The 16,371-nt window shown below is 32.7% G+C and overlaps 1 protein-coding gene across 1 annotated transcript in view; it reads left to right on the top strand.

The window, feature by feature from the left end:
• Positions 1-263: 263 nt before the first annotated feature.
• Positions 264-16,371, top strand: part of LOC117109928 (E3 ubiquitin-protein ligase COP1-like) — a 34,183-nt gene continuing 18,075 nt past the window's right edge. Inside the window, exons 1-3 of the mRNA XM_033252412.1 lie at positions 264-630; positions 8,584-8,643; positions 13,224-13,321. Of these exons, the coding sequence (XP_033108303.1) occupies positions 494-630; positions 8,584-8,643; positions 13,224-13,321 (295 nt within the window). The 5' untranslated portion in view covers positions 264-493. The remainder of the gene's footprint in view (positions 631-8,583; positions 8,644-13,223; positions 13,322-16,371) is intronic.

The raw sequence follows: 16,371 nt of genomic DNA, 5'->3' as shown, positions 1-16,371 counted from the left end.
ATATGTCTAATGTATATACACATAGGTACTGTATGCCTATACATACATATGTATAGACCTTCACATGACTTTAAAATCGAAAGATTATTACTCATTCCACAGAAAATTATGTAATGCTCCCATGCCCATCCGTTACTGATTTTTTGATTGTGTGTGAATATGAAAAGCTCCTGTCCTGTCTTCAAATCAATCTGCTGCCCTGGATTACCCATGGTACTTTGCTTGTTGCGCATGAAACACTTCATTCCAATCGCTACGCACAGTCCATATCCATAGGCTGCATTAGTCACGCAGTCGTACTTCCGCACACACAATGGACTGCTTACACAACGAAGCCTATGGTTTCTCCTGATGTTGTTTGAATTGCATAGTTTTGTTAATTTTTCACCTATTAGAAAAAGGATTAATTACACAGCAAATTTTGTTTGATTACTTAGCTGGTTTCCTGAAAATTTTGCAATAGTTTTTCTAGGCACCAGTCGTCAGCTTTATCATGTCAAACACCACCAATCGGCGGCCATCAGGTCGTCCTAGGACCGAAATAAATCGTAAGCGGCCGCTGCCTTCTCCTGCACCTGTTTACAATGGAGTAGGTAGCTCATACGAGGACAAAGACAACGATTTTGTTTGGTATGTTAGTGCTGTATATGTTCAGAGTATCCTATATGCAATTAATAATATCTGTGTGTCTGATTAAGGCTGGGTTTCATCTCTCTCTAGTAGTAGTAGGCCCTAGGCTAGGCCTAGGCCTAGTAGAGGCTGTCTATTCTAGGCTTAGCTTAGCTATATAGAGGGGCATATACTACCAACCTCGTTAGGCCTACAGTAGGCTAATCCTTGGTCCTGGCCTAGACAACTACAGGCCTAGTCTCCTACTAAGTACTAGCCTAGTGTAGTACTAGTACTAGGCTAGTACCTAGGCCTAGGAGTGTTTTGTGTTTTTCTGTTTATTTGGTGTTACTCTATTTTCTTGCTGACACGCTTGCACGTTCATGTACAGTTCACATACTGTAAGTGTAAAGTATTATATTTCTTATTTGCAAGGAGGATTTGCACCGAAAATCAATAGAAAGCTGTACTGTGTGATATAGAGTACAACAGTACAGTGTTACGTCACAATACCACGTGATACTACTCCGTTGTATCGGCAAAAAATGCGTTCAACCAACGCCATTTTTTTTATTCACAAACCATTGATCCCAATTTCTAACGTAATTATTAAGAATTTGGATCTTAATTTTTTTTTTTAAATGTTAATTGATGATTAAATGTGTGTTCGATCACTAATGTAATACAAGCTTTTTGTATTTTTAGTACATTTTGATGGTAAATTATTAGGTTTTAAAATGCCTATTCCAGAAAGCCTATTCTAAACCATTAAGATTATGAAGTCATTCAGGCATAATGAACGTTAACCAACATTCAGAGGGCGCCACCTGGTGTTGTGACGACACGACTGTAGTACTCTATAATGTGCACAAGGAAGAGAGTAAGCATATTAAATAGTTTCAGTCTAGGTCTATTCCTTTGTGTGTTTTGCAATGAATTAAGAAAGAGTAATACACTTGATTAACATTTTTTTTTCCACATTTCATGTCTGCGATAATCCATTTTGTATAATGACTCATATTTTAGGCTACGAGAATGCAAGTTGTAGATTTCCGTTCTGTCAGTATTTGTATTTATTGTTTTAACAAACAGGAGTAATTGCAAGGTCTACAAAGTACAGTAGTTCTTAAATGTTTAATACTGTAAATGTAGCATTGTAAATGTGTAGCATTTAATTCTATAATTACTTGAAACTTTTTGTGAAAATATTGTATTTTTGTAAATAATAATAAAAAAAAGAATTGTTGGTAGGACATGCGGACGATAAACACAAGTAAACTTTTATTCTATCATGGTCTTAGCGATGGACCTGTGTTACCGCACTTACTGTGTAATTTGATTGAGTCACCAGCTTTTTTTAAAGTTTTCAATTTTACACATTAAAATTTGCATCATTTATTCATTATTTTTGGCCTGTCTATGCAATAAAGCAATGCAGAGTTGTATGTCTGTACAAAATGACCACGCACTGTACAGCGTGCCACCTTCAAGCCTAGTATACTAATCACAAATTATTATATTATTAGTATTATGGTGATGATCAAGTGTAACATACGTTTAATCTTACTTTATTCAAAACTTTCATATTAGATGGGATTGAAAATGAAAGATTCTGCATTTTTGGAAAATCGAATGAATTGGAATTAGCTCTCTAATATTCTCATTAGGCCTATAAATATACACATACTTTCTGTGACGTCACCTTTCCATCACAAATTAATTCTGTTCTCCTTATAGTTTTCCATGTACTGTACCTGTCCACTAAATTTTATGATGGTCCATTGATTAGTTTTTTCAGAATTTTTTTTAATTTGATTTTTTTTGTGACATTGACCTCGAAAGTTTTGTTGCCTCTTCCTTAGACACATATGTTCCGCTCCACTAAATTTTGTGATGTTCCATTCATTAGTTTTTGCATAATCTTGCTGTAAATGAGACATATATATTCAAGGTATATTTATTCATAAAAACATCAAAAATTGTTCATGGCAGCCAAAGGCTGAATTGATACAATTTTACAAAATTTTACATTCACATTTTTACATTTAAAGAAAAAACAACAGGCAGACATTTAAACAAAAGACTCTGAATACAGTAGGCCTACATAATGTTGTTGGCGGAGAGGTAACAAAATGAAAGGCAAAGTTACAGAATTTCTCCAGTTAACATAGTCAATTTGCAAACTTTGTAGTATTTATAGGTCAAGTTATATAAGCAATAATTTAATAGTGTCATGTGTGTAAATGTGCAGGTTCTAAATTCATTAGGTGCTCTAGATGGAAACTGGGGCCTGAAGGTTTAAGATGCTCGCTTTCTAATGAAAAGGTCATAGGTTCAATCCTGATAAAACTAAAATGTACTTTTCCTCATAATCATGAAAATTTTCTTCCTCGATTTGCACAAGTAGTGTGGAAATTGTCGGATGTAACACAAACTATGCACAATGAGCATAGGTATTTATTGCAATTTGTTTATTAAGTAATATTATTTCAGATAAAAAAAGAGTGTTGTTTGTATGTTTTATTTGCAACCCAACATATTTATTGCAATTTGTTTAAGTAATATTATTTCAGATTTAGAAAAATATTTTGTTTGTATGTTTTATTTCCGAACAGTTTGGAAGAGTGACAGCAGCCATTTAGCGTTCGTCAAATGAATGCACTCTTCTTGTGTACTCACATGTTACCAGTTGTGAAATCAGTTTTCACAAGTTCTAATGAATGCAGTATTAGTGATCTAAATTGGAAATAAATAAAAAGACTCCAACTTTAAAAAGGAAGGTACAGGCCCTGTTCTACTTTCAAGATGGCTTTATAATCTGTCTATTCAGAATGGTGAAAAATTCCTTCTTTTTATAGCTTTGCTTGGTGTGGCAGGATAGGATCAGTATCTCAATCTCAGAAATTCTCCCTCCAGCCACATGGGTTGAATTATATCAGAGCTAAAATACACTGGATTCACATTGGGCGGTGACCTTTAGTACTATAAGTTCTCACCACATTCTTTAGTGTGTGGAATTGGTCATGTGTGTACAATTGTGGTATTAATATTCTTGAGATTCGATGAAGTCTGAGTATGTTAATAAATAACAGCATATTGATGGTCTTACAATTACTGTACATACTTAAATACTTAAATAGTAACAAAGAACAGTGAAATTTGTTTTACAGTATTTTTTTTGTATCTAGCACAGTTTTAAGAATGTTATTATGCATTTTTTCTGTTCATAAAAATCTGAATTTGATGTTATTTGGAACATAGATTGAAATGAAATGCTGTATATCTATCAATTACTTTTTTTTTAAATATTTTTTTTTTGATCCACAAACATTATACTGTATAAAGTTGGCTAGGATTATCAGTCGGGCCTACATTTCTGTAGTTAATACTGAATTTTATTGCAGCCTGCGAAATGAAAAGCCCATCGGCGATCAAAAGTGATCTTAAATATTTGCTGATGCATAAACTAATATTTGGTCACTGTTATTAACTATATTTGACACTTTGATCAAAGAAGCAAAACTATAGCGATACTAAGGGCCTGTTTCTACAGAAAAGAAGTAATCGATGAGCACAGCCGAAAACATTTTACCTTCTCGCCCCACACCGTATCTTACTCCTCGTCATCATGACAGGAATGAGAAAGATACTATCCTCCTATACAGTTAGGAAAACAATGTGTTGTATAAACAAAATTGTGACGTAATTTCCATCACGAAAACCGATTTTCGAAAAATAAAAAATGCAGTTGCAATGCGAACAGGCTGTCTGGTACTCATTAAAAAAGCGGATTTAAAAAAATTGATTATTTTTTGTTTATCAGTAGAAACACACCCATACAGTAACTGTTACAGTGCATGGACTTTTTTAGAGGCACTAGGCACACTAAAACAACTGTATGTAAGATTATGCGGACCCATTTTCAACTTATATTCATCATTTGATATTTCTGATCAAGGAGATATTTGTCATCTCCTGTGGCACAGTTAAAATATTAAAATTCCAAGGTTTATTTATTCTATATATGTCATCCTTGATGAAAGGTCATTGAATACAATCTTTGATATCCTATCCGACACATTTCTCTATAATTACCAGAAATTTGACTATTTTGCATGACACCTCAATAGCTCAAAGTTGGCCTACATATCATTTGAATATAATCACTGGTTATATTTTACATTCGTACTATAGGTTTGTTGCAAAATCTGTATGCTTAGGGTCGTACAGTAACAAAATTGTGTGAAATCACTAGTCCCTGTGTTATACTGTACTGTAGACAAGTTTGTTTTGCTATAGTAAATAATTTGACATAGCTTTGTTTAATGGACCATGTACAGTACATCTCATCAATACTAAAGGTTAACTACTAACTACAATCATTCTCTTTGGAGATGAAAATAAATTGCAAGGCATTCTTCAAAACTATACTTGAAATGTTCGCAACAATTTTATTACGTTTTTCTTGCCAGTGTTTTAAACAGTTTGTTTCGCAGTTGTCTTATTCTTCATCATCTCAGAACTTCCATAATGTATCATTTTGATTGATTGATTGATTGATTGAATTTATTCGTAATAAGAGTCATAAAAACCAATTTATTTTGGCATTCTTTATAGCATGGACATGTCTTTACTGTACGCAAAATATTTTAAAGGCTCCATTCTAAAAACCATATTAATGAACTGAATTTTAAACTTGATGATTGAAACCTACAACAAAGTACAGTAGTACACAATAGCGTAGAATGATAGCTAGACCATAAAGGTACTGTAAGGTATTTATGCAGTATCAGACAGGAAAGATTAACTCCTCTCTGTAAGGTAGCCACACCAGTTTACGGTGTAAACTGCTTTTGTTGTAATACATTGGAATTATTTCTGATAAAATAAATCTGGCATGTCATAGAATATTATCTGGGATTGAAAGGTATTCCATCTTAACACCATTACAATCCTTCTCACAATAATAAAACTTAAAAATAAATACAATGCTACAGTAATAATTAAATGCTGAGTTGTTTATTTCTTGTAAAAGAATAAGCATCATAACATCGTTGAGCATAATATTTACGGTACTATTTGTTGAGCAGATAAAGCATGTAAAATATATGGATGTACTACAGTAGAATATTAAAACCACACAGTATGGTATGTAAACATGGGAATCTGACATACTGTACTACTCTGGGCCTAATGAGAAAATACGATAGCTGGATAGGTTGTTTGTGGTTATCTATATAAAAATATATTATACAGTAGTTCCATGGTGTTGAACATACTTAGCTTAAACATTGCATGTCTGGAATGTAATTATTTTTGCAATACATGTTCAGGTCTACTTGTCAGCTGTAGTGCAGTGGCCTTGCATTCTTCTTTCTAGGCCCCTGGAGCATTTTAGCTGTGTCTGTCCAGGCATGGTCCAGGTAACTATATCTATAGGTTTAGTCTACTGTACTGTACCTTTCTGCCTCTGTGATTTTGCTGACACATTATCTTTAATCAATATGTAGGTAGATTATCCTCATGCACCTTCTTGACTTTAATAGTGTACAGAAAAATATACGAACTTTTGAAGATGGATGTTCCATTATTGAATAAAAAAGGGTTGATGTACCAAATCTTCACCAAACCAATTATTTTTTTGTTAAAAATAAATTTCTACATAAGACCAAAAAAATAAATATACTTGTTTAGCGTCACACCCTCAGAAATTTTCAGTGGCGGATTTTTTTTTTTTTTTTTTTTTTTTTTTTTTTATTAAGTAGAGTTCAATGGCTTAAAAAAACAATAATGCATAGTCATATAGTAGCTCAGGCCTGGACTGGAATGATGTTCGTTTATTGAAAGAAGGCCGACCTAATAAGTGCTTTTTTTATCCTACCAGCACACAATTTTTATTGGTTAGTCAGTTATTTTTACTGGTAAAATTGACGGCTAAAACGTCTTCGGGAAAATACTGACAACCAAACCTCAATGGTTTTATAGTGATATTTGATAACCACTAACATTTTTTATAAAAATAAAAAGATTTTTACTTTTACTATGAACTATAATTTCAGGGGCAGATCCAGAGATGTCCAAAAGGGAGAGGGAATGAAAGTTCGGCCGATCGAAATAACACTGCCCTAGGGGGTCCGGGGGATGCCGCCGCAAAATTTTTGTGTTCTAGACGCCCGAAAATAAAATTTGAGGCGTTCTGGGCTATCATTTTTTTTTCTTACTTTTTTTCTTTTATTTACTTCCCAAAATTTGCTGGCCAGGGCCGTGCCACCCCTCTCCCCCCCCCCAAATTCTCCCCCAGATTTTATATTTTCTGTATTTTGTGTGTTTTAAGACTACAAGCAAACACAAAATACAGTTTCTTAATTTAGGTTTGAAATATTATTACCTGCAGGATTTTGTTTTGCTCTTATATGCCTATAAATGAGGATGCTTTATAAAAAGTGAGCTACATTATTGATTAAAAAATAAAAAGATTTTTACTTTTTTGACTAAGACTTGACTTTTATTTTCTATTTAATATGATTGCAAGCAAAATACAGTATGGTAATTAAAGTAAAGCTACATGTACAGTATTTTGAACATGCATACTGTACGCTTCTATTAGATATACAGTACACATACAGTACTTATGTCATCATCAGGAATCATCAGTACAGATTATAGTAATGTTGGTCTTCATAAATACCGTAGATTATAATACAGTAAAAATACCTTAAACAGAAACATACAGTAGTGTCATTCAATGAAAACATGACATTGGTTCTTTTTAAAGGATCAAATTATTTATATAATAATTTTATATATTAATTTTCACTGATTTTTTAGTATGCAGAATAGAGTGCTCTGGGATGATAATATTTACTGTCTGTTAATTGTAGGCTAATAACACTAACTGTACAAAATAAAGCAGTTTAAATCTTGAATTTTTTTTTTTTTTGCTAATAGCTCAACCTAGATAGTTTATCTTTAAAAGCATGACATAATGATTGGAAAATAAATGTGGAACATGCCCTAAAAGCAGCCATTAATTGGATATTAACAGAGGCACATACGCTTATTTGGTATACGGTAAAAGCAAGCCATTATTAATATAAAATTGAAAAGGAAAGCAAGTCAATGGCATTGGACAGAGAAGAATACTGTAATATAGCAAAGCATAATAAGATGATGCAAAATATGAAAATTAGTACAGTGTAGTTATACTAAACTATATGAATGTGGATGAAATTTACAATCTTGAGCAGGGATGCTCTACCTGTATTTCAGAATAATAATGAATCGTAAATGAGATACTGACTCATCTCGTTTAGATGTTTTGTAGACTCACAGACAAAAGATTCTATTAATAGATTTCAGTAGATAACTGACAAATCATCATCGGGCATGTACAGATGCTAATGAATAAAAATTAGGAAAATATAAAACATTCAAACAACAAATTAATGTGAATACTAAACAAAGTGTCGTACCATATTCATTCATGTTGGTATCAGTACGGAATTTTGTTTTAATAGGAATATTTTATGCATTTTAGTATTTAGGCCAAATAAAAAAATTACTAGTTCCTCATCCCCTCCCTTCCGCATCTATTTTTTCTGCCTCACAATTTTATTTTTATTTCCTTTTTACTATGTATGAAAATCTGGCTAACTCGCATCAGTAAAATTTTTCTATCGATCGTTGTGGGGATACATATGGTATGAATCATGTCTGGTGCTTCTTTTATTTGCTTTCAAATTTGTCTACTTGGTAAAAGTGAGAAATTAGTAGCGGTTCCCATCAACCATCTTGGATTTTCCGTCTCAACCACTAAGACTAGCTTTTAATATAACATTGAGTTGCTCATAAACTCTATGGTAGAGTCAAGTACCTTTCAGTGAGATATAATTTTATCAAGGAAATATATAGTTATTAAATGCATGGTAACTACACAGAAAGTAATATTAATAAAGTTTGTATTATTTTTTTCAGTCCAATTTGTTTTGAAGTTATTGAAGAAGCTCATATGACCAAATGTGGACATAGTTTTTGGTAAGTGTATCTAAATTTATTATTTAAATTTTAGCCAATACATTGCCTTACCTTACATGCTTACTCTCTATTATCAAGAAGTAGGCTTAGTCTAGGTACAAAACTACTTGTTGTATTTTCCTTAGTATGAATATTCTTACAAATTAAAGATTCCTCCATCAGTTTCTCTTTTACTTAAGATTTATTAATCCATATAGACAGGTTCTTGCTTCTCAATAATTCTAAATCAGTGCTCAATAATATAGTTTCTGTTTTGTCGTCATCACTTGAATGAAACATCCATAGTTTCAAAAATAGAAATCAATGTTACTTCAAGCTTTCCATCATTATTAATAGAAGCACTGTAAATATTGTGTGGAAGAACAAGATGTGACCTTGACTGAAATCTTTTGTATGGAATAGTGAATTAGTGAATATGCAATATTCCTAATTTATTGTAAATGAATTGTGTTCTGATACACGTTTTTTTTTTTTTTTAATAATCTGGATTTATATTGCGCCTATCACAAACCGAAGAATACATAAGGCGCTGGCGTCTGTATTACTTTTAGGGGCGGATCCAGAAATGTCCAAAAGGGGGGGCCGGAAGTTGGGCCGATTGAGACAACGTTGTCGTAGGGGGTCCGGGGGTATGCCCCCGCGAAATTTTTGTGTTCTAGACGCCCGAACGTAACATTTGAGACATTCTGGGCTATTATTTTTTTCTTTTTCCCTTTTTTTTTTTTTTTTCTTTTTTTACTTAAGGGGGGGCCGGGGCCGGGCCGGCCCCCCCTAAATCCGCCCCTGACCCTGGTCACTGGATTGGCAAACGAGCAAATTTTGTGCAACTTTCTGTGCTCCCTCTGGAGTATCCCAAATCATGCTACTTTACACGTACAACCTACTAATACTTTCCATGTCACACCGTCCTTCCAGCTACCCATTTATACTTCTGGGTGGAGAGAGGCAAATGTAAGTGAAGTGCCTTGCCCCAAGGACACAAGCAATGTGATGGGCATCAGTCTATGATGTACATTTGATGATTATGCCTGCACGATGTGTATTCAAAATAGAATATAGGATCTTCAGAAGTGCTGCAACTCTATGGACTGATGTAGTATCACAAATGAGGTACTGTATCATCTCCACTGCTGTATGTATCGGAAGTAATAAACATTCTCATCTGAGTTGGGTTACTGGCTGGCTCAAAGAGACAGATGATATTTTAAAAATATAACCTACTTTTATATATTGCAATTTATCAGGTAATACTTCCTGACTTTACTCTATTATTATTTGCTGACCAAAAAAATCTAGCAGTCAGATAATATGCAGCTATTGACAGGTACAAAGAAAGGTGTATAACAGATGAAATGTCTTAAAGCCCCATTCCTAGCAAGATTTCAGTTGTCAAGAAAAATCTGATTTTTATATATGTTACGAAATAATATACGAAATTGCTAATTTAACTATGAAAGATAGTCTGTATTTCTCTTCTTTTTTTTTTTTAATTTTGCGTAAAACTAAAATTTATGCCAATATTTTTCCATTGTTTATAATTAGGGTAATGCATGCATTTTTTCTTTAAAAAAATTTTTTTTAGTGGAATTCTGCTGGGAATGGGGCTTCAATACACTCTGGTACCTGAGGACTCCCAGAGGTCTGACAGAACCTTAGGGCTCTCAGGATCCCGATTGTGTGCTTACTACCATAATCTGAATTACAGAATATTTTACTTTTTTCTTTTTTGTTGCAGCGAGCAAATGATTGGCCGCTGTTCGCTAAGTGCACTCTATGAAAAATGAAGTATTGTTAAAATTAGAGTTTAAATCGATTATGTAAATTGATTATGTAAATTGTTTGAACTTTTAATTTAATACAAAAGAATAATTGTCAATATAAGTTACTCTTGAATCATATTGCTATTGTTACTGATATCATTATGGTTTTACATTATTGTTATAACATCAAAACCCAGAGTACTGTACAGTAGAACAGCATCGAAATTTGAATAGTAGCCAAGGCAAAGTACAGTCTACAAAATTGACTTTGAAAATTGAATTGACTTATCTTTATGAATTGGCAAACCATACTGTCTGTCATTAAATTGCCTTGAAAATCAAGTCTCAGAGTGGCAACTCATGACCGTTTGTCATAATGTATTGGTTGGCTCCATACAGTTGAGGAATTCTAGAGTGCTAACTAGGCAAAAAGCCCGGGAGCATTTTTCGTCTTCAGAAATGACCGCACACTAGCACAAGAGTGGCTCGTGCCAAGATTGGCTGAAGCAATGTCATGTCACAGCAATACTGTGTGTAAAAATTTAATATTTTGTTGCGCCCGTTTGGCTCAAAAGTGAAGTCTACATTGAATTATGTACAGTATGCTTAGATTTATAATTAGACCTTTTGAAAGACCAACTTAACGTAGAATTTACATCACAAAATTAATTGCATTGGCGCTGCATCTTAGCACGCCAGTATTAGTAATGGTACTATAGACTCGCACTATAAATAATTCACTTGTTGAGAATGAGGTCTTCATCTATTGATTGGCTATTATGTAGAGCGTTGGATGTGTGTTGAGACAAATGAACTTCTATTGCGTTCTAGGGCACCTGTTATGACTTCACACATCGTGAATCCTGTAACAATGCTCATTATCTGACCAGTGATTATGACTTGTGAAATTGTGATTTTTAAATTCAGATCATGAATTTAACGTTATGTCGTAATTTTAACAAAAATTGCAGGACTTCAAAATTAAAAATTCAACTGCAGCAATTAGAAAATTGCAAAAATATGTGACCAGCTCTGGCAAAACCAGCCGTTTGTAGGAAAAATTCAAAATTAAGGTGTTTTTAGATTCTGCATGATTCTCTAAAACAGTGTTTATTTGATGGAAAGTGGTTGAGTATCAGTGCAGTTATGAATACAGTATTTATTTCATTGGATATTAGCCATGTAGGTTTTGAGAAAATAGCTTCCAAAGATTCCAAAATCAAGAGTTTATTATTAAGATTTGTATTTTAAAAATAATTTTAATATACTTTTCTGTTAGTTTTAGTGATTGATATTTTGCAGAAATGTTCTTCAATATATATAAAATGCAAAAACATGTAAATGTTTAAAATTCTGATTCTCAAACATTTTGGGTGCTTGTGGGAATAGGAAATTGCAACAAATGGTGAGTTTTGCCAGAGCGGGTCACATATTAGTTTACTCCTAAAGCACTTCTAAAAAGAAACAGTAGATTGTTAAAAAATCATAATTTTAGTCCGTATAATTGGCCTACTGTAGGCATCAAAATGCTGTAATTTTTTTTTTGTATTATAAATTTTACATCATGATGCCTTTCTTTATTAGTGGTTTAAATCCTATTAAAATGCAACACTAACACTTAATAGTGTAGTTTTTAAATTTATTTACACATTATTTTTTTTTTTAAGTGTTTGTATGATGTAGCCTAATGACTGAACTTTAAGTGAAACATTCATTTGTAAATTTGTATGAAAATTATTAGACTTGCATACCATAAAACATGCATTCTTTCTACTGCATCTATACCATAATTTTCTGTTTCATGATTTACTAATTTCAGTACAAGCTCTCATAATTTACTGTATATTGATAGCGAAATAATAAAATTTGCTGATTCATACTGATTGCGTAAGGGTAATGAAGTTAATTAAGTGAGCCAGAAATTCTTTCCATGTTTAAAAATCACCAATTTCCTATCGAACCAGGTAGTTAAAAAATGTCAATGTGATCACTTTGAAAATTATACAATTAGGAATTTTGTAAGGGTGAGATTAAGGTCAAAGTCTGGAATCTCTGTCAAGTACGGTACAAAAGCAACCTCGGATGAGGGTGAAATTATGAAACCGTAATCTGCGCTAATGGCATATTTTTATGAGCTGCAATATTTTAGTATTAATTTACTTTCTAGCCGAATGGTTCAATCCCTAGATTATAAAGTGCAATATAGACTACTGCTAAATGAAATCCAGAATGTCACTGCACACAAAATATCTTTTAAACTGAAATGTAATAAAGTAAGATTCAAAATTGATTTGTTTATTATTCAGCATAGTGTATTTAATTTTTAAAGCCTTTATCATGAATGCAACAATGCACAATTAAGATGCAAGAGAATAGTGGCGACTCTGGCAAATGGGTCTAAGGAGCAGTTGACCTCCATCGAGGAAGCTCAAACCCCACCGTTGGAGAACACTGCTTTGATAAGGCCTTAGCCTCCTTGGTTCCCGGCACTTGTTTGTAGGCCCTCTACTGTAGTAGTTAAGTGAATAAAGTAACTGACAATCGTAGAAAATTATATTGCTGGGCATTTATAGGTACATTCGTAAAATTTTCCCCAAACTCTGGACTTCAGAGGACCTTTGACCCCTTGTCTGAGGATTTTTGCTGCCACCATGGGAGAGTAAACGGTCATCAACATTCACAGCATTCTGTTCACAATGCACCGATGAGCAGTAATCTCTGCTTGTAATTTTTGTAACTTTATATTTCATTTTTAATATGATTTTGATTAAATTGATTAATTGATTTAATTTTTTTTTTTTTTTTTTTGTCCCACTACAGTTACAAGTGTATTACTAAGAGTCTGGTAGAGAGCAACCGTTGTCCCAAGTGCAATTTTTTCATAGATAAGAGCGACCAAATATTTCCAAATTTTTCATGTAAGTAGTCTGTATTTTTTATATATTTTTTTGTTGCTTTAACTTTGATGAGATTTTGTTTGTGCCTTGTTTAGTGAAATTTATTTTGTTTTTGGAAGTATAATATAATAACATCTCTGTGATTATAATTACTATCCTGACACAGAACACCATTGGAATATCTTTGTGATTATGATATTCATTTGGTATTGTATTGGATTTCAATTAGCAATTGTAAAAAGAAATCCAAAAATAAACTTTCAGTATTTGCCCAATCCAGAGTGACCCAAAATGTAGAAAGTCTTGGGTCAGGTTTTTTTTTTGTCTGCAGGGGTACAATTAGCCTAAGATATTTGATGTTTCAAAATTCCTGTTTAAAAGTTTTGTTAAGTACAGTACATGTGCTGCAGGATTGATTTTAGCCCTGTGGTGTGGTAGCCCCATTTAACCACAATCCCATAGACTTTAATCATGGAGGTATAAATTTGGTTTAACCAACTAAAGGTATGGTTCGAGTGGCATGTGTGACAGCAGTGAATTCAAAACTACTGCATGCCAATTTTATTTAAATTGCCGGCCAACCAACCAACACTGATTTCCAAATGTCATTGTGTTTGGCCAACACATTCTCGCATATTTTCGTCAAATATTTTGTTTGTCTTACAACATATCAAAAAATGTTTTTCCTATGAAGCTACTAACTGTACAAACACAATTTTAAATGCGGGGAAATAAACTTTTGATGAACATTTAAAAGCCCATAAAAAAGGTATTGTTTGGAGGAGTAGCCCTACATTTTGGCTCCATTTTAGCCAACTACTCTATACAGTATCAAGACTATAAAAAGTGGCAAAAAGTAGGAGTAGCGACGGTGAAACAAGGGTGTCGTCTTATACGCTCGACATACCAGAATCGTCCGACAGTCTTTCCAAACTCGGGGTTGTCTACCACAGATCGCCTTATACACCAGAATATACAGTATTTTTTGGCCTATAGTATGTGTGATACAGTAATACAAGAGAGATACTGTATACTGCCACCAATCATGATTTGAACCCCATTTCTTTGATGTGAGATAAATACCGATCACAATTTAACTCATTGCTTGGAACAAGTTTTTATTGATGAATTTCCAGGAGTGCAATCTGTAGTTTGCATACTGTATAGTATACTGTACTTTACCATCAATTACTATATAATTTAAGTGATTAGGCCTGCTGTACTGTACATTCCAAGCCAATCTCTTCTGCCTTGACTTCTATAATTTACTAGGATTTAAAAAGCTCTTAGCAGAGTTGTAAACATGTGAACTTACTGTACATCATACAACTGTCTGATAAACAATGTGTATATGAACCCTTAAACACTTGGACTGTATTGTAGATACAATTACACCTTACAATGTTTTAATAATACTGCAACCTACTCTATTATATACAGCAGCACAATAAAATTTCCAGTTAACTGATATGGAAAAACAGTCTGATCATTCTTCCTAGGGGTAGTTATACTTACTGCACTGCTTGGGTAATTTGACTACTTTAAGGAGAATGTCCATATACAAACAATATGATTCTGTAATTATAAAAAGTAGATTATAAAAACAAAATTATAAATAATAAATGCAAACATAATAAAAAAAAATATTTTTAGTCATTTATATGAAATATAATATCTTTTTACTTTAGTTGAATATCTATTTTTTATTATTGTTTTATGTGAACTTTCATTTTATTTCCATACATTATCACTTAACTTGTTGCACATTAACCATTCAAAATTATTTACACCAATAATACCTTTATAGTTAATATTACCTGAATACAATTAGCTTTTTCTTTAGTTGAATATTTATCTCTGCTTAAATTGTTTTGTTTTTTTGTGAATTTTCATTTCAATATATTTATAATTAGTTATGCAGAATGTTTGCATTGAATTTTTTTGTCAAATTTACTAGGTAATAAGGTACAAGCTAGTCAGTATGTCCAGGGTTTGTTTGACAAACAAACAAACCCTGGACATACGGACTTGTTTGTTTGACAAATAAAATCCAATGAGAACAGGACTTTAGTCAAAACTAACCCAATCTGAACGTGGCTTACGATCTATGCCAAAGATATGAGTGACGTCTCCAGATATTTTCATCATTACTGTAGGGCCTATCACGTTTCCACAATCTTTTTTTTTAAGCATAACATATTCAAGCATCAAATCTAAAATGGCCCAGTATTCTATTGCACATTATGTCAAAATCATGTAGGAAATACTGTATGTAAACCATACAGTAGTAATCATGCATTCTAAATTTTATGTAGTATAGACCTACATATTGAGTAATAACAAATTAATCTACCAAACTGTTAAATACCTTTTGATCAAAATGATTTTTAATCAAGCAATTTGTCTACTACTGTACATTAAAATCTATTCTTGGTCTACAGTATTCCTGAAATAGACCATTTCCTGTCTGTAGTAAATGTATTTAATTACAGTACAAACTACGCATTGCACACCTACTAAAGGAGATATAAAACCATGATTTATTGCAGATATAAAAAAAAGATTGCATTTATTGTAATCTATTCTTAAAGTAGTCTACAATGTCATTACATTTCCTGTTGAAGATTATGCATTCATTCTGTTTTTTGTTTTGTTTTTTTTTTAAATTTTTTGTGAGGTATTTATTTGCCATTAAATTATCTCCTTGTAGGGTCTTTTATTATTATAGGTTCTTTGCTTTTTTTATAGAAAATATAAGTAGTGATTATACAGTCATTAATTTAACATTTATAATAGAAATTGTGGCATCGACTGTAATTTGAATTTGGGCAAATAGTAATTTTAATTGAATTTTAACTAAATCTTAGAAATTAACTTTCGAAAACATGTGTTTTAAAGCATGCACTTCATTGCGTACAGCATCAGGGATGTATGGTGAGAGGAGGTGGAGTTTCATGGCCCTGCATCCACCCTTATTAACTCGCTTCTTCTTATTATGTACAGTTTAATAATGATATCACCTACCCACCCTTAATATATCTTACCACACACCCTTATACAGGTAGTTTTCT

Source organism: Anneissia japonica, unplaced genomic scaffold, assembly GCF_011630105.1.
Source record: "Anneissia japonica isolate Jap-2015-1 unplaced genomic scaffold, ASM1163010v1 scaffold585_len4108843_cov191, whole genome shotgun sequence".
Lineage (NCBI taxonomy): Eukaryota > Metazoa > Echinodermata > Crinoidea > Comatulida > Comatulidae > Anneissia > Anneissia japonica.
This window is presented reverse-complemented; position numbering and strand designations above follow the sequence as displayed.